This window comes from Macrobrachium rosenbergii, chromosome 34, assembly GCF_040412425.1.
Source record: "Macrobrachium rosenbergii isolate ZJJX-2024 chromosome 34, ASM4041242v1, whole genome shotgun sequence".
Lineage (NCBI taxonomy): Eukaryota > Metazoa > Arthropoda > Malacostraca > Decapoda > Palaemonidae > Macrobrachium > Macrobrachium rosenbergii.
In genome coordinates, this window is record NC_089774.1 from 6,737,158 (window position 1) to 6,762,288 (window position 25,131).

The 25,131-nt window shown below is 36.7% G+C and overlaps 2 protein-coding genes across 2 annotated transcripts in view; one reads left to right on the forward strand and one right to left on the reverse strand.

Annotated features, from left to right (window-relative positions):
• Positions 1–2,674: 2,674 nt before the first annotated feature.
• Positions 2,675–12,684, forward strand: Elp2 (elongator complex protein 2). The gene is given in 16 exon segments (XM_067133567.1): positions 2,675–2,719; positions 2,824–3,013; positions 4,321–4,443; positions 5,632–5,853; positions 6,260–6,517; positions 6,663–6,874; positions 7,409–7,515; positions 7,816–7,882; positions 8,437–8,574; positions 8,576–8,621; positions 9,141–9,290; positions 9,728–9,893; positions 10,751–10,884; positions 10,887–10,904; positions 11,609–11,866; positions 12,414–12,684. Coding segments are annotated over 16 exon segments (2,331 nt in total). The 3' UTR covers positions 12,611–12,684.
• Positions 12,685–13,355: 671 nt separating this feature from the next.
• Positions 13,356–25,131, reverse strand: part of LOC136856132 (uncharacterized) — a 31,815-nt gene continuing 20,039 nt past the window's right edge. Inside the window, 2 exon segments of the mRNA XM_067133784.1 lie at positions 13,356–14,443; positions 18,280–18,419. Coding sequence (XP_066989885.1) covers positions 18,336–18,419 — 84 coding nt within the window. The 3' untranslated portion in view covers positions 13,356–14,443; positions 18,280–18,335.

Here is a 25,131-nt window from a genome sequence, read left to right on the forward strand (position 1 = left end):
ACTCTAGATAAATTTCAGATCAGTTGTTTACATTGCGCGAGAACTGTAAGGTATCACATAGTCTCCAGCGCATACAAAACGTCACAACGCGAAGGACAAATGATAATTAAAATACATTAACGGATGAAATTGTTATAATACGAGAATAAATAGTATTTAAAATAGTTATTTTTATATTATTAAAAAGTATTTTCATGGTTAATAAGGCTAATTACTTTAAAAAAACGTTATTTAAGTCACTCGTGTTGTCTATTTGTATGATATAAACACTTACCTTCCTTAAGTAACGTCAGTCTCGCAGTAAACACCGAAGCATGAAGGAGTGTGTAGTCAAATACCTGTCCTCGGGTGTAAATCAAACACCCAGGTGTATCAGTTGGTGTGGGGACACAGTTGCTTTTGCGGCCGACACGGAATATTATTATATAACCCTAAGGTAGGCTTTTAGGGCGTTAATTGGGGTTAATGGCGTCTTACATAGGGCCATTATGACGAAGGCCTGTGATTTGACATTAAATGTCTCGTCAGATATATTTAACTTTTACCTTTTTTTTTTTATCAGGTTGCCCAATTTTTGTGGGCCAATTGGGTACAATACCCAAATTATACACTAATGTGATTCCGTTAGCGACGTTATTCCCACGGGGGGGCGGGGGAGACCAGGGGCTTAGGTCCAGGGGGTGGGAGGTTAGGTCACGACGTCCGAGATTAGGTCAGGTTATGGTAAGTCTGGGTAGGTCACATGCCCTCTGGAATGCCCACTACAGAAATGCCCATGAGGCCTACAGTAGCCTCGACCCCTTACTCTCTAGTATCTACTCTGTGTAATATATTGATCTTTGGCTTTGAAAAGTAAATTTTAGTTATATCTTATTAAATTCTGGCGTTTTTCGTAATTTACAACCGTTTTCAATTTTACCCGTACCCCGTGGTTTGTGTGGTATTGGTACTTAGGCTATAAGGATGTGTCGTCACCTAACCTACTGTAGGGAGCGGCATCTGGCCTGACTCCCGTCAGCTTGCCTCTTACTTGTAAGTCTTTGAAGATGGTCTTGTATTAATGAAAAGTTTATTTAATTGAATGTGGTTTTTCTGGTTTGACCACAATACCAAATGCCTACAGAAGGATCACTTATAACTGTTAGCTTACCTTTGCATTTTCACAAATTTTACCTGCAAAACATCGTAGTTCCATGATACCTATAAATTTTCAGTGTATCTTCCAAGATTACAATCCCCGTTTTGTGATTTTCATAAATTCTCAATGCTATAAATGTTGGGTAGAGCCTTAGGATAATACTTCCAAATTCTTCTTCAGGATCATTCACTGATGATATCTTTCCACATAGCCTGAGACAGATCTTATGCGCCCAGTGACTGTTTAAGGCATCAAGAGGAAAATGTTAAATAAGAAAACTTCTTCATTTTTACATGTAATCCTTCATTATAGACAGTCACTGTCCTACTGAAGATATTTCTGGGGAAAAATGGGAAGATTCTGAAATTACCCACAGACTTGTAAATGAGAAAAACCATTTGATTGGGGTGGAGAAAGCAGTAGGAAAAAGAGGCCCTGCATTTACACGGGAATTTGACAAGGATAAATTAAAGTCATACTTTAGCCTCATTTATTTGTAATGGAAGACTGCAAAAGGAATAGGGAATTTTGAGTGTGAAAGAGAAAAAAATTGATTAGCATCAACAGCAATACTGAAATAGGCTTGTGCTCAAAACATGAGAAGACAGTTCAAAAATGTTTTATGTGTAGATGTGGTTCTGGTGTGTAGCCTAATCACTAAAAACACATGCAATATTCACATTTTAGCTACTGAACCAGTGAAATATGTTTTCAATGTGTGATAATAATTTTGTCTTTGATTCTTATTAATTTTTTATATATGGCCTTCAGACATGCTTAGTTAGTGCACTACAACTCTCCACCCCCAAAATCTAATGGCAATGGAGAGGAAGTAATGAAGAATAAATGAAAAACAGGAATCAACTGTACCCTAACCTAATTTAGAACATCAGGTCCTACCTTACTTGACCAGACCATAATGGTTTGGTTCCCTTTTTAGTTAGGGACAGAGAGTAAGCCAAGCATACAGTTTTGGTGATTTTTTTTCTGCTGATTTAAACATCAGTTTTTCTTTTTATTATTTTTTTTTTAAGAATTCTTTTCTACAGTGACAGCTGAATAAAAACCACAGCATGATTTGTAACGTCACAGATAACAAGGAAAAATAATAGCTTATTAGTTGTGGTCAGCAAGAAATTTTCTGGCTCTGGTACAGACTAGACTTGCAAAAGTTGACTGACATTAAGGTTTCCTAACACAATGGCTGTCTTACATAAGTCATTTTATGGAAGTATAGCTTGTGGCAGTCAACATTCTTTTTCTAGCAATCTCCAGCAAAGGGGGTTTCTTATCATTGATTTTAATGTGTGCAATTGTTAGTGCCTCCTATGGTCTGTATATAGTATTTTACCAAATGATATGCTCTGGGTATTTTTATATTTTAGCTGTACACAAGTACAGGCTCACTGTATTTCATGTAGGTTTTGTTGCCTTTCCATATTATGGAGATAGAGGCTTTCCTGCTTGAGGTAGACTTTTATTTGGATCCACATTTTGGGGATGCATAGTCTTAGACAATCTTCAGAGTATAGCTGGATGGTGAGAGTCACACCTAGTAAGATAGAGAAACAGCCTTCCCAGGTGGATGATAGCTTGACCCTCTTGTAATCACCACTTGTTATAACCATTCTGAGTCTACTGCATTTCACTGGGCATAATTGGTTAAAACTTGTTTTCAATCCCAGGTTAAAAGTTTGGGAGCCTCTCCAAAAATACACAAGAATAAGATCACTTCTGTGCGATGGATCCAGCCAGGCTCATCAACTGGCCAGACATTTTTAATCAGCACAGGAGCAGATACTTTTGGTTTTGTATGGACTGTCAGCAAGGAAGACGTCGAAGGTCTTCGTACACTGCAGTGCATTGCAACTTTAGGTAAGATAGTTTCTCTCTGCATTGATGAAAGAACCAGCTTAATTTTATCTTACAGTAAGCTACTTCTCTATCCATTTAACCATTAGAATACCAATTTACATTTTTGTCATATTGTCATGGGATTTTTTTAGTTTTTTATTATAATCTTCAAGTTCAGAACCCATTAAAATGACTGCTCATGTTGGATATTCTTTTAAAAATATTCAGATATGCAACATACTGTAGTATCAAATCATCCCTGAGGAAATTTGCGCAAATCGAAAGGTACAAGTAAAAAACTTTTGTTCAGATATAAATCATTGCATAATCATAACACTTCATTTAATAGTACAACTGACCTTTGAAACAAATCAGTTATCTTTATCAAATGACACGAAAGTTGTCACAAGAGAATTGTGTGCACTTAAGGTTGTTAAAAACCCGTTACCTATTATCTATTAAAATTGTCATAAAAATCCTTGTGTGTGACATTAAATTTTTAATTTCACAATGCATATAAACCTATCATAATTTAGATAAGTTGGAACATTGATTATGTAGGCATTAGGGTAAATGAGGTTGATTAGGCAGCCAAAGCTAGAATTTCTGTGACCAGATCAAAATCACTATTCACGTCAGTGATTTTTTATCTCTAAAACCCATGATTGTTAATATCTGGATTGCTCTTTTGGATAATAAATTGAGTAATAATAAATTAAGCCCTGATTAAATCCCTTATCGTGTTCTGGTGTCCTAATTGAAAGAGGTGCCACAATGAAGTAACGATTTTTTCCCCTGTTAGAATTACTGTAGTTGCATTTGTTAAGCCAATGGGTGTTTGATGAGTAACCCACATTACCCATTCTCAAATTGCCAAAGATTCAGAGTAACACTTACAGTGAAATCAATTTTTTTAATTTTTACCCAATTTTCAACATTATGAGTAAATATCCAGTCATTAGATTTTTGAGGATTTGGACTTGAGGATATATATATATATATATATATATATATATATATATATATATATATATATATATATATATATATATATATATATATATATATAAATGACAAATCCTTCTTGCCAGCCTTATGATAAATAAGAATGTTAACTCAGTGGTTTGGTTGAAACAATAATAATAACAACACTATAATAATAATAATCAAGCTGCCCAACTTGTTTATCTTTAACCAGCTGCAATAGTTACTTTTCAATAAAAAATATATGTATCATTTAGGCACCCATTTGAGTAAAAATGAGCCCCAAAGGTCTCATTAATCTACTTTACGGTCATAATAATAATTATTTTATTTAATATTTCCAGAGCACTATGAAGTCCCATTTGTGTCTGACGGATTGGTTAATTACGTAGCTGATGAGGAGAAGCTTCTCATTGTAACTGCTGCCGCTGATGTGATCTACTGCTGGACTGTCTGCCCAGTGACAGGTACGGTTTTAGAATTATGGCCACATCTTGTCACTTGCTTGCTCTTGCCAAGAATCTTAATTCCAAGAATGTTTTTATGTTTACCGTATTTTACCGTAGGTATAAGTTTGCCCAGACATGGAACAATCTCATATATCTCTTGATTCAAAACCACATATTGCAGGTTATGAGATCGCTGACTGCTGTATCACATTCATCCATTGAAACCAATCTTTCTGTTTTGCCGTAGCTCCTAATTTTTGTAGTTTTTTAATCCCTGCTCGTTTCCCAAATATATCTTTGTTGAAATTGAATGTATATGTGGTATCTTGTACAGTATTCTGTATGGTATGACTTGTTTTTAGATAGAAAAAGTTGAGATCACTACCAGATTATTATAATTACTGTCATTCATCCAGTTAATTAATCCACTGAATTAAGAATCTTAATAGTTGGAATTCGTAAGAAATCTTGAAAAAAAATGCACAATGAAGATCAAAACCGGATGGGAATTAATGCAAAAAGTACCAGAGAGGAAAGACAATGGAAGGAACTCATTTACACCTTAACCCCATAAAGGGAAACATTAATGTAAAAATGTTGAAAATTATGTATCATTATAAATGAGTTTAGCAACACCATTGATTCACTTTTGTAGACTTGGAGGACTCTCCAGGAGTATGTTTTGAAGGTGTGAAAATTGGAGGAAAGCAGAGTCGAAGAAGTTAGACAGTTAAGTGGGAAGATACCAAAGAGAACAGGTTTAAAGTAAAAGGCAAATAATGAATGCAGGAACACTTTCATTACCATCTACAGTACGCCATTCAAAGCCAACGTAAATGATGTCCCCTTCCAAGTCACCCACCATGTAACTTTTACTATATCTGTTGATGGGTACAATTACTCAGGGTGTAATAGAATGAATGACAATGATAGCTCAAAATCTGAGCATCAGAATGGGAGAACACGCAGTAACCCAGCAACAACCGAGCAATATGATTGAGAACATGGTGGATGAGCTTGGCTGACTCAGGTTGCGTGGCCCAGAGGCCTACCCAGTAGGATTTTGTCTAGCTAGTTAGTGACAGCCAAAGTGTGCCTTGCGTGAGAAACTCCATTTATGAAAGCTATGGTTGGTACCCTGGGAAAGTCACAATTAATTTAGTCTGATGACATTTGATACCTTATTAATTCCATGCCATTTTTCAGGTGAAAAGGACTGCAGAAAAGCATTCTACATTCCAAACCATCCATTTATTACAAGCCTTGCTTTAATGAAGGTTGAAGGGGTACATTATCCGTTGCTCTTGTGTGGTTTGCACGACAGCAAAATATACATATTCTCCTGTGATAATGTATGTGATTACTCTCAGCCAGCAGTTCTCACTGGTCATGAAGACTGGGTGACTTCGTTGGACGTGATGCGAGAGGGTAAGTTTTAGAGATTCTGGTTTTTTATGAGAGTTTTTCCTTTTTATGTTTTAAATATTTCTGTTTGTTGCAAAGAAATGAGTTGCCCATAGGTTGGAAAAGAGAGAGAGATGGTTTAAACATGTGATGAGAAAAGGAGAGTGCCTTGTCGGAAAAGTAGGAGATATTGAATAGTAGGATGGAGACTAGCAGGAATTCCTTGAAAATCAACAGAAATACCGAGTACAATCTTCAAACCAGATATGAATTAAGCAGAAATTGCACAAGACAATATAAAGTGGATAGAATTCCTCTCACATTGAACCCCATTAAGGGAATATTAGATGTAAGAATGTTAGATACAGTAACGACGCATAGAGTTGAAGATCTGATAATGTGCATTATAAATTTTATAACCCACTTTCAGATAATGGCGGACTATTGCTTGCCAGTGGTTCAAAGGACTCCTCTGTTCGTGTTTGGAGATTCTCAGTGCAGAAGGATGCTGGGGACTCGGAAGGTGAGGATAAAGAGAACAAAGTTCTGAAGCTACGCAGCGTGGTAATGCGAATCAGACAGAGTTCTTGCAAGAAAGACGTAACGATATCGGTGTTGCTCGATTCTCTGTTAGCTGGCCATGAAGGCTTGGTGTCGGAAGTATGTTGGGCTAGAAGTATAGTTAAAGGTAAGTACGAACTGCAGTACATTGATGGAATGCTTGTGTTCATACAGTGCACAGTACTGCTCTTTCTGGGATTTGGACATGGGCTTAATAAACAAGTAAAACTGATAACAATTAGAATATAATACGTACGTTTTTATACTTGCAGATGGTGTTCGACATCAGCCCTACAGACTTCTCAGTTGCTCCAAGACTGTAGATCGAGCAATCATCATCTGGGAACCTGAGGAAGGTGCTGATAAAGGAGGTGGGATATGGGTAGAGGTGGCACGTCTCGGAGAAGTTGGCGGCAACATGGAGGGGTACTTTGCTTGTCAGTTCAGCCCTGATAGCACTCAAGTCCTCGGCTGCAGCTACCAGGTAAGAGATGTGACTTTTACAAAGTTGAGTGTCTGTTTGGTGTTAAAGAGGTTCTGAATTTAAGATCCAATTAGGCTTGTCAAAACTTCAGAAAAGTTTTCGTTTTGAGTGCTAAAGTTGGGCAGTACTGACTGAACATCCTTTTTGGTGATAATTTGGCCCCACCTGGTTCACTTTCATCTATTATTTTGTATCCAATCCACTTTATATACCTCTTTTATGCCTTGGTTCAAAACTAAACTTACAGTTGTTAATTTTAGCATTATTAACAATTCTAGCACCTCCTGCCAAGCTTTCATACCACACTCTAGCAACTTTACTTATATATGCATTTTACATTATATTACATTATCCTCTTTATGGATTATGGTTGAAATATTCTTTTGTTTCTTCTTGTCCCCTTTTTTTATCGTACGATGTTTTCACAGCCTGGTGAGTTCTGCTTTCAGCAAATTGTATGTTAACCATGAGAATCTTGGACCATTAGTGAATTTTATATTTCAAAAACTGATGCGTGTCTTCTTTTCCTTTCAGGGAGCTTTACACATGTGGGAAAACCAGAATAATTCTTGGGAGCCATGTGTTGTCACAGGGGGTCATTTCAAGGAGGTTACTGATATAGCGTGGGATCCTCAAGGAAGGTAAAAATTTACATGATTATCAGTTGTTTTCCAATTAGATTTCGTTGCAAAGAAAGTGTTATATTTAGAGACTAGGCAGTAGTAAGATGGAGACCAGGGTAAGGGCCAAAAGATTATGAAAGGAGAACATTAATTAGAATCTGTATAACATGGGTGTTCAGGCAGAAAGTGCACTGAAGAAAAGACAGTGGAGAGAAGCTTCACATGAGATCCCATCAAGGGAAAGTTAGGCAAAAAAGATTTCTGTTGATGACGAGTTGCCACTCTAATGCTTTTTATACATTAATCTGTTTGTCACAGATATCTTCTGTCAACCAGTAAAGATCAGACAACACGCCTTCATGCCCCTTGGAGGAATTCAGAGGAGGTATGGAAAGTAAGTATAATTCCATTCAAATAAAACTGATAACGAGACTGGCTCTGTGTGTAGGATATAGACTGTGTTGCTTTTTAGGAAGTCCAGTGTTATTACAGCATTCTTTAGTGAAATGAGAATTTCATTTGATTAATATTAGTTGTTATGAATTTTGTGAAAGATATGAATATTGAATTTTATTTGATCATAGAAATTTCTAGTACACAACAGTGGACAAGGTGGGTCTTCCTGCTCTGGAAATCATTATTTCTGTGAAGGAGGCCATGATTTTGTTCAGTTGTATATTTACATTTTCTAACAGGATTGCAGAAAAAGTTATGGCAAGATTGTTAGACAGTTTGACCAAAGGTTAAAGGCTTTGCCACTGGCAATGGGTGATTAGATTTTGAGAGGGATTGGATTGTAATTTGGGGAGTGGGTCGCTTAACCTTGGTGGACTTTTGTGGTCTCTGCTCGCTCTGAAAGCATAAGTAAATTAATAACTTTGCATGTATGTTTTATGAAAGCTATACTAAGTTCTTTACTCTCATCATGTCCATTTTCAGACGGCTTGGCATGAAATTGGCCGACCCCAGGTACATGGCTACGATATGGCTTGTGTGTGCAGTCTCGGTACATTCAAGTTCGCCTCAGGGGCTGAAGAGAAGGTCATACGTGGGTTTTCTGCCCCAGCTAATTCAATTCCGCAACTTTGGCCAAATAACTGGAGACTGTGTCAAGGGAGACATTGGTATGAGATATTCATTATCTGTATAACAAGTTCGTGAAAGAGTTTAGATGGATTTGTTTTCGTAATCCAGGCTTTCAGTTATCTTTGGAGTTTTAAACTGTCAGTTCAGAATTTATGCAGGTGATTTACATTCAGGTAAATGGAACCTTTTTTTGACCAGATCGAGGTATCTTTAAAGTTCAAAATGTTAAGCCAATTTGAGCTAAAGAAGACTGATAATGTTCACTGCAATAATATTTTGCCACAAACACATTTTCTTGGTACCTAGAAATGCCATTAGAGGGCTGTATCAGTTAACAAAACCATTGGCCCGTTAACAGCAATTTAGCATCTGCTTGACCACAATGTGAATTCAACTGAGGCCCTTAGAATTATATAACTTAGTCTGCATACTCTATAGTCAAATTTTAATTGTTTTCATTCTCATATTTTGGAAAAATTTCTGGGCTAGTACTTTTGACGACACTCCAATGCATCATAATGTATGTGATGAAGATTTTGCATCAACCTCTTCAACAGATAAATGTGATGTTGGAGAAGGTGCCTCGGTTCCATCTCTCGGGCTATCAAACAAATCTGTCATGATATCGGACCTAGAAGAGGGTCGGCAAATTCAGGAAGAAGGGAGAGAAGAAGTACAAGCATATTTCAAGCCTGTATCACTAACAGGTAAGTGGTCCGTTACAGTGGACTGGATGGTCAAAGAACGTTCACTTGGCCTAATTTATCTTGGTAAACATCACGGCAGGCTAATGAGACGTGGCAACTCAGTGATGTAATAGATGATATACCTTTTAGCAAATGAGAAGTTGTTGGCAAAATTGTCTGTGAAACAAAGCCACTAAACATGTAGACACGTGACAGTATGTTTACCAAATGACAAAGTAATTTTAATTAAGTAATTATATTAAAAACAGCATTTAGGAGTTGCCTGATATATCCTTAGCTACCTGTATCGTTGAACGTTTGTAAAGTTTGTTGAAGGTTAGTAACTTTTTGCCTCCATTAATCTGAAATGGCTTACCTTTCTAGAGTACCAACTAACTGGCTTTAGTAGGGCATTGGCTCGCATTCCCCAGAACATAAAATATCTCAGTGTTTTTCAGCACCCCCTACTGAAGACCAGCTAATGCAGAATACGCTGTGGCCCGAAGCAGCAAAACTTTATGGGCATGGCCATGACATCATTGCCTTGGCAGCAACAAGTGACGGATCCATTTTGGCATCGTCATGTAGAGCAGCACAGGAAGTGGATGCGAATATCATACTATGGTTTGTATGGAAGAAAAACAGTGAGTTTCTTTACTTTAAGGATAATTGTATCTAAATGCTTGACATACTTATTCCTTTGACAGTTTAGTAGCCCCATTGTTGAAGTCCATTGTTATTTTGTTTGGAGGAAGAATACTTATAAAAAAGTTAAGAATATTGTTCCTTAATAGGAGTAATGACAATTTCTTAAGCTCTATAACAAAATTAGAAGAAAAACATTCTCGTTAGCTTAGGTGGGTGAATACTTTTTATGATTTTAAGTGAAACTGAAATTATGCCATTATATTAAGTAGACTTCTGCAAAATGTGGAGAGTGGCAGAATTTCAGATGCTCTTTGCATCACATGTAGTTGGATGCAGAGATGATGCTGGCAATTTTTATCGTACAGTACTGTAACCAGATCATGGAGTCCCACCTACAAACTCTCTTTGGACTTGCCTGAGGGATTTGCTTTTAGAACGTTAAAATAGGAGCAAGGCGAGGTTGTTGGTTGAAAAGGGAAGGGTGAAACTGAAAAGGCAGTCATCAGTGCAGCATAAGTCCTTTTAAATCTTTACTTGTTGGAGGATAACACTAGGATCGGTAGGCACAATCCTAGTTTGTTAGGATTTATGGTTCAGTTTTTTTGTTGTTTTCCTTATTTATTTTTTCGTAAATAAACTATTTCATCATGGGATGTTTACAGTTCATTTCTACAGTGTGGAGCAATCTTTCTTTTCTTGAATCATTGAATACTTTTCAGCTTTGTCATCATCCAAGTAAGGAAGTTAGTAGTTTATTTTAGTGCCTGGCATATTTGGCTACCATATCAATCTGTCTCTTCACCAAAAAAAAGCTAATGATCATTTAACTTCAGGGATGTCAAGAAGTGGCAACAATTAGATGTTCTGTTGAAGCATCGCCTGACTGTGACACAGATGGAGTTTTCAAGTGACGACAACTATTTGTTGTCAGTTTCCCGTGACCGCACTTGGGCCATTTTCAAGAGGAGCCATCAGAAAATAGTGCAGGTGTGTTATATGTTAGGTTTGTTTTTAGACTTGGTTTGAGGTTCAGTCGAGAGATATCTTCATGTGAAATAACTGAATTGCTGAATGTGCATTATGGTATTACGTTTTAAGATGCAGTTGCATTGTGTTTTTGAGATAAAACCAATGTATTTTTGACATTCGATGTGTGGTTTTTGAAACTAAGAGTCAAATTTGGACTGTGATTGAAACCTTTTTGATAGTTTTCCTGAAAAATCAGTTGCAGAAAACATCTGCTTGCTATTTGAAGAAAACCAAATACTTTATTTTAGAAGACAGTTTACTGTTTTATTTTTGTGATTAATGGTCATCATAAAATACTGCAGGTTAGATAAAAAACTAGGTATGTATTCATATTAAAATTGGTCAAGATTATACAGTATTACTTGTTTGTACATTAAAAGTACTAAAATAGTACATCATTCCTGCATCTGTTGCATGTCAGCTCTCAGTAGGTCAAAGTGTAACGTTTATGTTTGTCAGGGACTTTGCTATAAGAAGTATGGATTCTGAAGTAATTATGTAATGCATAGGAAATAAGTTTATACCCTTCCCTGATCTGGTATCATTAACTGATTGAACAACTACGGTCCATTCCTCTATATAACTGACTTATCTTCAGTACTGTATTATTTTTTTATCGTTGTAGTTTTGTGATTTTCAACATTTAATATTTTTCCTTCTAGGAATAACATACAAGTTATCAGATTCCTCAAAAAAGAAGGAAACAATGCATGCAAGAGTAATTTGGTCTTGTGCCTGGTTGCCTGATTCAAAGCACTTCGTCACGGCGTCCAGAGACAAAACCGCGTCCGTGTGGGGTCTTGGTGACGACGGGGGATGGACCCGAGTCTCGCTCTTGAACGAAACTGACGAGGTGACTGCTGTTGCTGCAACGGTGTTTGAAAGGAGTGAAGGGAAATCTCAGTGTCTCATAGCAACAGGTGAGATGCAATTATTATTAAGCATGTGTAGCTTTTTGCTAGAAACCAGAAAGATACTGCTTTTTGTTTTGTGTCGATTGTGATTTCAAGTAGATTAAGGAGACCACCGAGTCACATTCTATAAATGTAGGGTTTATCCAGAGGACTTGTTCTTCAGAGGGCGCAATTGAAACTTGGTAAATTCAAAGTAGTTAGTTTTGTAAGGAGAGACCATAGGACAATTTAAAGTTGCTCTGGTGCCAGCTCTAGTGTGCCATACTGTAGATAACAACTCAGTGGTCTGCCGCTTAATAAATTACACACTTACAACTGTTTACTGCAATATACAAAGTTTTCAAGTTCAAAATGACAATGAACATCAAATAGGGTTTAAAAGGAAGAGAATGAAATTAATATGAATTTTTTAACTATTGGTACAGGTATTGGTTTCTCATCAAACTGTACCATGATACAGAATAAATAATGTGGCAAGTGGCTATTTTAGTAAATATGAAGACTATTTTTATGATAAATCTGTCACTAATATATACACTTTCTATCCTTTTAGGCTTAGTGAATGGAATGATAAAGATTAGATGTTACAGCATAGAAGACTCATCATTTTCTACAGAAGCCCTACAGATTTCCCATCAGCACCACAAAACAGTGAAACGCCTCAAGTTCAAACCATCCACAGGAACCTGCCCTGTCCTAGCATCGTGTGGGGAAGATAACAGAGTTCAGATCTATGACATTTTATTGTGAGAAATCATAGCAACCATTGCACGTGCGTTCTGTGTTTAGTTAGACGTTAATTAAATTATAGATTTTACACTTCATTGTCTTTTCAGTCGTAGTGTAAGTCTCCAACTATTGCAGTAATTGAGGAGATTCAGATATTGCTTTTAATATCACCATATTCCAGGTTTTTGCTTGACGGCTGATATGCTGTAATGAACTTGATCATTGATTTTATTAAATACTTGCATGTAATATATAAGCATTCATACAAAAAGCAAACCCACTACTTTACAAACTCCTTGGTTAATTTCTTGATTAGTTCAGCCTTTTTGTATGTAACTGTCCCTAAGGGAAAGTTTCACTATATGTCAAGGCTGTGTACACTTCTTATTACCCAGCATTTACAGGGGTCAGGCACATATCCAGAGTCTTCAGCTCCTACCAGTACTTTACATCTGTCCACACAGGACATTTTCTCACCCTAAAAATGTGTATAGTATAGGCATACCTAGATGCCTCCGCAATCTCTGGAGAGACGCTGCAGCCACGGCGATGAGAACAGAATGTTTTAGCAGTAGGTTTGTCCAAACCCTGATGCCTCCAGATTTATATTTGGCCCCTGTTATAGCAAAGTATATATTGTATGTTTTTAATATGCACTATTCTGTACTATTAAGACCTGTAAGATATTATTGCAGGGTTTTAACATCTGTAGCATAAACTGCGTTGTTTAAAATAACATTTTCAGTAAGGCCGAAGAAATATTAAATTCTTGATATATTTATTGTTAATAGTTTTACATTACAATAATTTCTTTCTACACAGAGTGGCTTTTATGTAAAATTAGACAACTCTCTAATATCAGTAAATGTATGTACAGTCAACTTCATAAAAGTTGGATAACCTAAAATTAGAAGACAGAGTGTAGTAAATTAATTACACTTTTGTTTTCCAATATTAGATTTCACACAGTTAGCAGAATAATCAGACGTATTCCCTAACTAGAACGGTCGATAGATGAGGTAAGTGAGAGTAGTTTATATACATATATGATTGGAGATATACCACTGAAGTACTTAAAGCATTCTAGTACTTTTCTTTAGAATAATAGAAGCTTCAAGTACTTTCACTGGTAAAGGTATAAGTGTCCTGAGATTATGAATGAAGCTTTTATGATTATGTAGTTGCCACAGAAAGGATAAAATATACTCTATATAAAACTATTTTCATATGAAACAGGATATGTTTAGACTGTTTCCAACCAGCTTAATTTGCTTAAAAATAATACAATTGATAAGAACACAACTATAGGTACCATATAAAAATATATAGGAATTTTTATGTAATTCACGAATTTCCGTAACTAATTGGAGTCGCTATGTTATTCCTTTAACAAGAAATAGATCTAATAAAGATAAACTTCATGGCACAGCAGAAAGTCAACGGTCACTGGGAGAAAAATTTGTACAAATTTCCTGCAAATTAGGTTCAATTTTCATTCTGTAATTTACTTTTCGGTAAGTTGCATTTTCTGTACAGTGGAGTACAGTTTTCTATATGGTTAATATTATTATTATAGTGGTAGTTTAACCAGACCAGCGAGTTAAAGTACTTCACTCTCATAAGGCTGGCCATTACTGACAAATAACATCTATTACTCTATGCTAGTATACAAAACAAAAATATATTTTTTTACAGTTTGGTTAAGTCATGTTAGTTAATTTTGTATCGGGTATTGAGCGCATTAGTTACATGCTTTGCTATCAGTCAAAGTCATGGAGAGTATGTACAGGAGAAACTTCGGTGTTTGCAGTGAGTCGGAGGACTGGAAATCGTTAGAAGTATCCAGCAACAAATCTGAAAAGAAAAAGTACAATATAGATTATTTTCCTGTTAGACTCTGTAATTTATATTTTTTGTAAATTGTTTAAGGTAGCTTAACCAGACTACCATGCTATTTCTAGATTTTCAAAGGCCTAACCGATCTGTAATTGGACTTAGACCAACTTATGAAATAGTATCTTCCCTAAATAAACATACACTTCGTAATGAACTGCAACAGATTGGGTTAGTATGAAGGGCTAAAACCTCTCATGTTTATATTTAGCCATTGTCATGCACACACAGAACTGTGTCCTTGGTGTACAAACCTGTTATTTTACTTCAACTTTGCTGCCTGGAACAAAATTGGTGGTTGCTGAAAATTCAGTCATCAGTTGAAAAATTACGTTTGTTATATAACCATCCACCCTAAAATAACCCTTAACTGTTTGGGGTGCATCAAAGTGTATGAATACATGAGGTACTTTGATGCTCCTCATTCTACTGTGCCCTTGTGACAGTGAACATACTGACTTCCTCTCCAGGATTTTGTTTCATGCCACCAGCTCTTTACCTTGTGTCATGACTGTGAGCAATGCAACACTGTGCTTTGTTGGTGATCCTGCAATGTGATTAAAGTTTTGCAATTTATTCTACCCAAGTTTCTCGCATGTAGGCAACTTATGCGCTCACTGTGAATAATTCTGCTTGTTCGTTTGGATTGCAGTTTTTCCTCACTAAAGTGCCATCATGTTTTTGCTCATTTGCCTTGCTCTTAAACTCAAGCTGTTGTGTGGTATGTTTTGCATAACATTTTTGAGTTTGTTACCATATTATGGATCTAAATGTAACTGTTGCATCACTTCAAAAAGGAAAAAATTGTTGGAGGCTATTAACTTATTTGTTTACAATTTCATTGTCTTTTTGCCTAATGCATGTATGTTTCCAGGGAGTAGATCTGGCAGCCTTTTAGCTGTTTAAAGGAACAATTCCCTTTTTACTCTTCCTTCAGCAAGGTCACTGGTTCACAAGAAGTTTCTTCCTTCTCAGAAAGCAAGGCATCAGTTTGGCTCTCAGTCACATGGTCAGAAGTGATGGATTGTAAGTATCTTCATTCCTTTGTCATTGACCTCTGCTGCCGAAGGAATATTGTTTAAGTTCCATGGAGGACTCTTGCTCCACGGATGTCTTTTGGTGTTTGGGATGCTGATATCTTTACTGATCAGTGGTCTTCTTAGGACAGCGATGCATTTCTCCTTTACTATACAGTGCACTGTTGTGCTGAGCTCCTCCTGCAGGGCTAATGCCTCTGGATGACTCGTTGCTGTCATCCTGATTCTGGTAGTCTCATTGCATCCTTCTTGTAACACTGAAGTTCTGCTCCCATGGCTTCTGCCTCTTGGTACCTGCATGACATTCTTCCAGTCTGGCAGTGACCTTTTATTCTTCAAAATGCTGCCTCTCGTCAGATCTCCAAAGTAGCAGCACTGGTCTAGTCAGTGCTCCCAGATATTCTTCTGCTGTCTCTTCTTTCATTCTTTTGCCTTTGCATTCACAGTTGCAGTGAGTTTCAGCTACTCCTGTGTTCCCAGTTGGTCCTCTGTCCTCAGCTGAGTACTATTGCACTCCCTCAACTGCTCCCATATCCTACTGTATGCAGTTCTCAGTTTATCAAACCTTCTGGGCTTACTTCCATGGCATTGTCACAGCTTATCACTCATTCATGTTTCTTCCAGTGGCTCCAGTGCAACTGATGCTTCTCATTCCTGCTATGCTCCCAGTTGTGCATGCAAGAAGGGGATGCAATGACTCCTGAAACCACCTACTCATTCTGGTAAATGGGTTGACAAGAGCAGTAGGTACCTGGGCATGAATGAGCCAGTGACACAGGAAGGGGATTCATTCAAATAAGGAAAACATTCTGAATACCATGAAATCACCCACTGAAGAATTCAAGTCAGTTTCCTGTCGTCCACCCACCATGCTAAATCTTCCCTGGCATCTCAAATCAAAAGAAGGAGTGAGAAAGGAGATCTCAACAAGCTGAGCTCCTCCAAAGATGACAGGTGACTGAGGACTACCTGACAGCCAAACTGGACAGACATCCTTAAGCTTGTTTAAATGGCAACTAAAGTTGAGATCTCCTTTCCCAACTCCTGCCTCTGAGTTGACATGTCAGGGAAGATCTAGCATGAAGGACAGACAACAGGGACCTCTTAATGTTAGTTCCATTAAACTCCACCAGCAAAGTTGTCAGACAGGTGCTCTGGGGGTCTCCAATGCTTGGCTTATTTACAGCCACGTTGAATAGAAGGCTTCTAACATTCTGTTCTCCACTGCCAGATCCCAACACCCTCAGGACAATCTGGACACCTACACCATCCTGCCTTTCAGGTTCAATCTGCAGGGTGATTAACAATATTCATCATCCTCTGTCTCATGATAATCCTGGTGCCTCCTCATTGGCCTCAAGCCAAATAGTACTTGGATCTGCTGACTCTCCTGGTTTAGGTGCTGAGAAAGATTCCCTCATGGCCCACTCTCCTGTGTCAACCACACGTTTAGAGGTATCACCATACAGTATACTCCCAGCGTATCCTGCAAGAGAGGCTTATTTCACAGGACTGCAGAGAGATATCTGGTTACCTCAGTTATTCCTCTGTAAATGTGTACCATTCCTCTGATGGGCATTGTACCAGCATTTGGAATGCATGTTTGTCAAAACATGCATCCTGTCAGTTCTGCAGAGAAAGGCTGTTGCTCAGCCTTGTCCAAAGTCTTGAGACTGAAGGGGATGGACCTCTCCACCCCTCGTACAGAAAAGTATCTCATCAGGTGAACTTTAGTTTAGTGTTACTGATACGGTGAGAATGTTGGGAGACTAGAATCCCATTCTTCCTCGTTTGGGGCACCATTTAGGCCGAGGTATTTGCTGGCATCGGACCAGCTGCTGGTAGCTACGCTTCAAGCATCCAGTCTCAGTTGAGATTCTATGACGTATAATAATCAGCACAGTGAAATAAAAGCAAATAAGAAAAAAAGGGATAGGCTACTCATGGTAACCAACAGGGGAAGGCATCAGATGCTGGCCTCAACCACACTTTTACTAAAGTTGACAGAATTTACATTTAAACTGAAAACAACTAAGATAGGTAACAATGATTAAATAATAACGGACATGCATGAAATAAGAAAGCACTGCATTAACGACTTGGTAAGGGCACTCCTGCGAAGAGCACCGAGGGAGTAATGTGGGCATCACATGCATGACTACAACTAGATGTGCAGTAGAGTCCTTTCGCTCTCAACCAATATGAGCAGGTACTGGGTATTTCCTTGCCCATGGAATAAATTCATTGTATGATTGATGGGTTGTGACAAAACCAATCATATTAGTATTAATAGATAATTGTGGGTGTTGACTTTGGAATATGAAAGCTGAATGACAGGAGCAATGAAAGTTAGTGCAGAGCAGACAAGTATTATTGCCCAAAATTGACTGCAGCCTTGTTAGGAGATTACAGTAGTCATCTGTATTTTAATGTTTATTAAAGTGTTCAAACTTCCATTCCTGGAGATGAAGCATTTAGAATTTTTTTTATATCCAGAACATGAAGTAATATTTTAATGATTATAATCTGCATAATAGAATATAAAATTAAACAAGTGTCTACAGATACTTTGAGGAATAGAGGTTTTTTGTTTTATAAAGAAATAGTTTTAAGTAAAACTAACCTGAAATATCTGAAATATTTGCATCATTAACAGTGCAATACTTATATTATAATACAATGACATTTGACAAAATTAATTTTTCATAAATTCTTGTTCTTGATTTAAATCTGACTAGAGAAAACAAGATGATGAATTACCTTCCATTTGCACATCGGAGTATCTTGAAAAATCCTCGTCGATGATAACGGTAAGGTCAAAAGTATCTTAGTCCGATTGTGTCGCATTTAACGATTTCCAGTCTTTCTTGAATACATGTGGCTGGGCTGTTGCTTCTTCCCTGGAAGAGAAAAACTGGGATAAGGTTTAATTTCTTCTCAAATACATCAATGTACATTTAGCTTCCAATACAGGTGTACTGTCTTTTGAGTAAGCACCTTATCTTGGCTGATAGTAAGATCCATACAAGTTACTCGACTAGTGTTTTCAATACTTTCCTTGTTTATTTTTGTATGACCTGTATTTTTGGTTTTAATATACAGTATGCTTTGTTTTAGAACCCATCTGGATATAACTAGTTTTCCTGTAAAAAGATTTACCATGATTAAGATGTTTACAACAATTGTCATTATTCAGAGTAAGCAAAAATTCACATGAAACAAAACCTAAAAGGCTATTAACTTTCAAAGGAAGCTTCCACAGAACAGAATTTTCTTGTGAGTGAGAGAAAATAAGTAAATAATAAACAAAATGACCAACAAACATAAATACAGGGTATGCAACAAAACTGGAATACACCAAAGCAATGGTGTATACATTTTATAGTAGCATTACGACTTTCTTCAACACAGCAGCAATATAAAAGATAATGCCAGAAACATGATTCCACATTTTAGCTGAAAAGGAATTCAAGATTTCAGGTACTTGGTAGTGTGGCAATGTGGCTGACACAGGTATTACGAGCAATAATGTCATTCCTTATAGACGTACAGTATTGCTAATGTTAGATTGGCTATTTTTATTATTACTATAAAGTAGATTAATAAGACTTAAGTGACATTGCTAGATTTTCACTGGGCTTGCCCAAAGGATCTTGCTCTTAGATGAGAACTGACAATGAAACAAGGCGAGTTAGAGAAGTCAGCGAGAGGAAAGGATGCTGCAGAAGGCCCACTATAAGAGCTTTCATCAATTCAGGACTGTATTCACTTTGGTCATCGCTCCATTTGCACGTGGGCTAACTCTTGAAATTATTGGGGGAAAGCAAAACCATCTTTGAGCAATATTATCTAAGACTGTCGTTGTCTGAAGGTTTGGGAACCATTCTGTCATGTTTAATTGCAGATGCAAAAATTGTTCTCATATGACCGTGTCTAGTGTGAAAAATTGTTGAAAGTACCTTGGTCCCAGTATAGGAGAAGAAAAACCTATCCCAGAAAGGTGATTAAAGATTGCTAGGTCCACAGCACACAAGAATTATTAGACCACGCTGATAAAGTCTGCCATGTCCTTGATTCCAGAGCCTCTTCCTTCTCCATGATTGGGACAAGCCGTCCGGAACCATAAGGGGCTGTACCTTAAGCCTTATTTAAAATAAGCTCCAATAATTTCAAGCAGGACTCTAATCTGATCACACCAGTGATACTGATTTTAGTACTCAGCAATTAAAATATTATTAGGTGATGGTAACAAACTTGAAACTTGATATAATTATGGAAAAAGCATAATCACAACTGACTTCACTATTATTTTGCAGTAGTATTAGTGTTTTATAGTGTATTTCCATTCTATAGACGAACTTGTCCAGTAAGCATTTACAAAAGAATGCCCATATGATAAAAAAAAGAAAGAAAACTAAAGTTAAAAATGAGCAAAACAATGGACGAACTTGATTTTGTAATCGAAACCCAATAAACATAACCACTTATGTCTTAACGATAAAAGTAAAACATTAAAAAGCAAATAACCGATGGAATGGGTACTTAAATGTACTCTTAAATGAAAGGGGAACTCCAGCCAAGGCTCCAGAAGGTCCTGGTACCAAGCTATAGGAGATAATGAGGCAACTAAACTGGTAATTATAAAGGACCCTAATGATGGGCCAAATGAGGATTAATAGAAGGGGGCCATTTAAATTAAAGATTTACATATATTTGTACCTGCCAAAAATAGAAACCACAGCATGGACCATATTGTGGTATTCACAGGCTAGTAGTAACTATATTAAAAGTGATTTGAAGACAGCAGTAATAATGAATAAATTAACACGATTATGCAATATTAATGATAATCATAAAAATTAGCAAAAAATGATCATACATTGGGAATTGAGTTTATAGACACCAGTAAACATATGAAAGTCAAGAGGTGAAAAAAAGTCAAATTCTTATTAAGGGGGGAGGGGGGGGGAGATTTTCGAAGATCATATCAAAAGACACTTCAACTACAAATGTGTCTGGCGACCGCAAACCTCCGCCAAGGCTGATGAATCCGCGCCCAGAATATCAAGTTCTCATTTGACCTTTGATCCCTAAATATGACCTTGAACTATGAAGGCCAAACATGAAATCTATCTCATATTTCACAAGTTATGACTAAGGTTAAATACATATTTGGTCTTTCACCTGAAAGATTTACTTTGACATAATTGCATATTGGCTTCACAAGTAGAGTTAAGAAGACAATTATGAAGTATCTACCTAAGCAATGAATCGTGCATTGTTAGCTAGTTAACTGTGGTGGGCTGTGGTCAGGTGGGAGAAAGACACCCTCTTAAGTTATCCTCATCAGGGTGTTATTATTTATTATTATTATTATTATTATTATTATCCACAAGCAAGAATGTGATTACCAGTGCAATGCTGTGTATATAAAAATGAATTAAATAATAAAAAATGAACTATAGCTAAAAAACAAAAAAATAAATGGGTCAGGAAAACTTTCCCAATAAAAATAAACAACAAAAAGCAAATAAATAAGTCTCCACAGACTCTTTTTTGTGGGTTCCAGTACCGAAAACATTCGCCATATGGCGAGACAGTTTCACTTCTGGGTTAGTGAAGTCTTCTGAAAAAAAAAAATAAAAAGAAAAATAAACAAACTCGCATTCTAAGTGAGGATCTTGGTAATTGGTTGTTACTGTACATGTAAATAATGGAGATTTTAGTAACACATAAAACGAAGGTTTTGTGTGTCTCCGTGTGGGTACTGTGGTGTAGTGGTTAGGACACTCTCCTGCTTATGCGTTACATGATTTGCCTCCATTATAAAATCTTGTAGTGGTTCTCAATAACGTCTCTTCTGTATTTTATATCTTAAAATCTCTACGTTGATTCTTCACTGATTCTATCAAACTTTTTCTTCCAGACATCCTCTTCCTCGCCTAGACCCACACTTTTCCAATGAACTCTTGGTTGAATTGAATTGAACTGAACTGAATACAGAATTTAAGTCAAGCACTGGGACCTATGAGGTCATTCAGGGCTGAAAAGGAAATTGACAGTAAGGAGGTTTGAAAGGTGTAACAAGAGGAAAATCTCAAAGCAGTTGCACTATGAATCAATTGTTTGGAGAGGGTGGACATCAATTGTTCTCCTTACATCGACAGTACCCACGAACAATCTTAAAACCAATGCTAACAATTTTCAAACTAACACAATCTTCTCTCTTTTATTCTCCACCAAATTGATCATTCAAGTTTCTCTCTTGGTAAACTAACTTTTTCTTTCTTCCCAAAGTTATTACTTGTGTTCTCTCCCCATTTTTTATACTACAGTATACTTCTATTTCTAAGCTATAGGCCTAAAATATTAATTCCTTCTCTCCACTAAAATTCTCATTTACTCATCCCACCACCCAATACTGTCATTAATTCCCACCCGCCTATAATGAAAAATTTTCCACGGAATTTTACCAGACCTTCGTAAGAGATTTAAACTTGTGTCTTCAAACGTAGACATTTTTCAGTCACTCATCATCATATAATCTCCTTATCTCACGTACAATAATGCTACATTATCAACTATTCTCTCTCTCTCTCTCTCTCTCTCTCTCTCTCTCTCTCTCTCTCTCTCTCTCTCTCTCTCTCTCTCTCAAAGACCCCAGACACACCTTGACAATTAGCCATAGCAAACAATAACATCAGAATCCTGTCAATTAAATCGCTAATTAAGTGAAATTAAGGGACCCCTCACGGTAATTAGGAGTCAAACTTTCTCATCATTAATTAAGTTACGACTCGTAAAAAGATTAAAGGGGCCGACCTTGACTGGAAGATGGAGAATCGTGGTGATTCTAATTATATATAAATCTATATATGCATGAGAAGACATACGACGAGAATCTACGATGATATTAATAATACTGAATATTATCTGGGTATTAATAATGTTGATTAATATTGATAAGGGCATTTAATATTACTGTCGTTAAGGTATGGTATCATTGTTGGTGAATACCATAAAAATATGATATTCATTTTAATAATATTAATACGGTGTTACCCCGTATTTTTACTGACACTTATTATTATTATTATTATTATTATTATTATTATTATTATTATTATTATTATTATTAAAGAATGGCACAAAACAACAATAAAAAACTAATACTAATAATTCTCAAACCATATTATTATTGTCATTAATGAAAAATCATCATTATTAGCTACACAGGAATGGCTTGTGAGGTTGCTAACTCTTTTAAAGCCTTCAGCAACACTTTCAGGATGAGGCTGCGAGCCCCATGCCCTTCTCCAACATACCTGCAACCCACCACAGTCGACTAACCACTGGGTACATAATGAGTTCTAACAGAACATGCAATTAGGTGAGAGAGGGGGCATGAATAATAATAAGATAGGTAAACAAAATATTCTCAGGCAAGAGGTGAGAGAGAGAGAGAGAGCCACACCCACTTCCTCTCATTAACCCACAAGGAAATGCAAAACCTAGGTTTTACTCCAATTATAAAGGGGTCTTTGCCGCCATTACCTGTACAGGTATGGTACGGGCGACTGGCTCGCCAAGAGCAGTGAGAGAGAGAGAGAGAGAGAGAGAGAGTGTTTTCAAGCTTCCAAAGACTAACAGTAGTGGTCTGATCACATTTTCTCAAGTTATAACTGTGGTAGTTATGGGAACACACACACAGAGAGAGAGAGAGAGAGAAGAAGTCAGCAATCATAGCAGAACCAAAGTCAGCAAAGTTCGTGAGATTTTTATATATTTTATCTTTTGTGTGGGATGCTTTTTTTTTTCTATGGCGGTTAAGTCTACGTGGTTTGGGTGAATTTGCAATTTGTTTGTTTCTTTGTGTTGTCCTTCTTTGTGCTTTGTGGTGTTCGTTTATATTTAGTTTGTTATCGTTGTTTTGTTTTATTTCCTGATAACCGGCAAGTGGAAATCAACAAATAATAACAATAATAATAATTAAGAGAAACAACACTATAAGCATATTTTATCAGCCTCATGACGATGATAATAATAATATAATAATAATAATATTAATAACATGCTATATATACATATACAGTATGTGTATATATATATATATATATATATATATATATATATATATATATATATATATATATATATATATATATATATATATATATATGAAGGGGGCCATTAAAGTGGTTTATAACTCGTGTCCGGAATCATACCATATAAAGGGAGATTTTGTCTCGTCAAGGTCCTGGCGAAAATAATTTTTACTCAATTTTTTTTGGCAATAACTTTAGTCTTTCATCTCCGTCAAACGGTTCTGGTATATTAGACATTAAAAGGATTGTAATAAAAATACACAATTATATAAAATGTTAATAGGCAATCTATTAATACAATTTACTTGTATAATTGTGGAATTTTATTATTGTTAATCGTTATTTTCACTACCTACGTCAGGGGCTACCTATTTTTGGCATATTTTGTCAAGATTAGGCATAAAGTTGCGTAAGGATTTTTAACCAAATTTGACTAAAAGTGGGTCTTGTGACCGACGAGAAATTTTTAGATTTTCAGCAAAATTCTAACGTCACTTTTTGGGGAGATGGACCCTTTTGTGGGCGAGTTGCTCAGTCTTACTTCAAATAGTCAGCCTTATTTCAAATAGTCAGCCTTGCCAATAGTCAGCCTCCAGTCCCCAAACCGATAGGCCCAATAACCAAACTTAAAGATGACTTCAGGCCTGACTTGTAATCTGCAATATTCCTTCGGATCCCAAAAACCAACTTTCTGGTGGATATTCTGGTCACAGGAATTAGACGAGTAGCTGAGTTTACAATAAGGAAGGGACTGAACCTTGCAACATACTGTAGGCATCTGGTAAAAGCAAATATAAGTCATAACAATCGTCTGATACAAATCCAAGGATTAGTAAAACTTTTAGCAACAGTCCTGAAGGGACTGGGGTTGTTACAACATCCAAAAACAGGCCTTAGGGGTCTGAGACGAACTGCCGTGTGTGTGTCCCAACTTGGCCAGGAGTTAAATAACAGCATCCGTACATTCTACCTTAGGGCAACGGCTCACAATGAGGCCAGAGAACCGAGCGTGGAAAGAGAAAGGGACTGATGTATACAATTACACTCTTGAAAGCATTTGAATGATCAGGAAGTTGACATCTGCAGTTGCGTCAGTGGCTATTTTGCTTCTCACAGAACACGATCGAGTTTGCTTTGACAAAGCAACAAAAGCAAGATAAGTTCTCATTTGACAGGAACAGGATATGATGGATTCTCATTTGACAAAACAAGAAATACTACAGGTTTTAAATGACAAGAAACATTATAGTTTTTAATTGACAAAAAACACCATAGTTTTTAATTTGATTAGACCATAGTTCCTCATTTGACGAAGCAATTCGGATAAAAATAGTCCTTTATTTGACAAATTAAGCACAAGCAAGATAGATCCTAATTTGACGAGAGAGAGAGAGAGAGAGAGAGAGAGAGAGAGGAGAGAGAGAGATTCTAATTTGACGAACCTTGGAAAAAAGTAGTCCCATATCTAACAGATTGACAACAAACAAGATAGTTCCTCATTTGACAG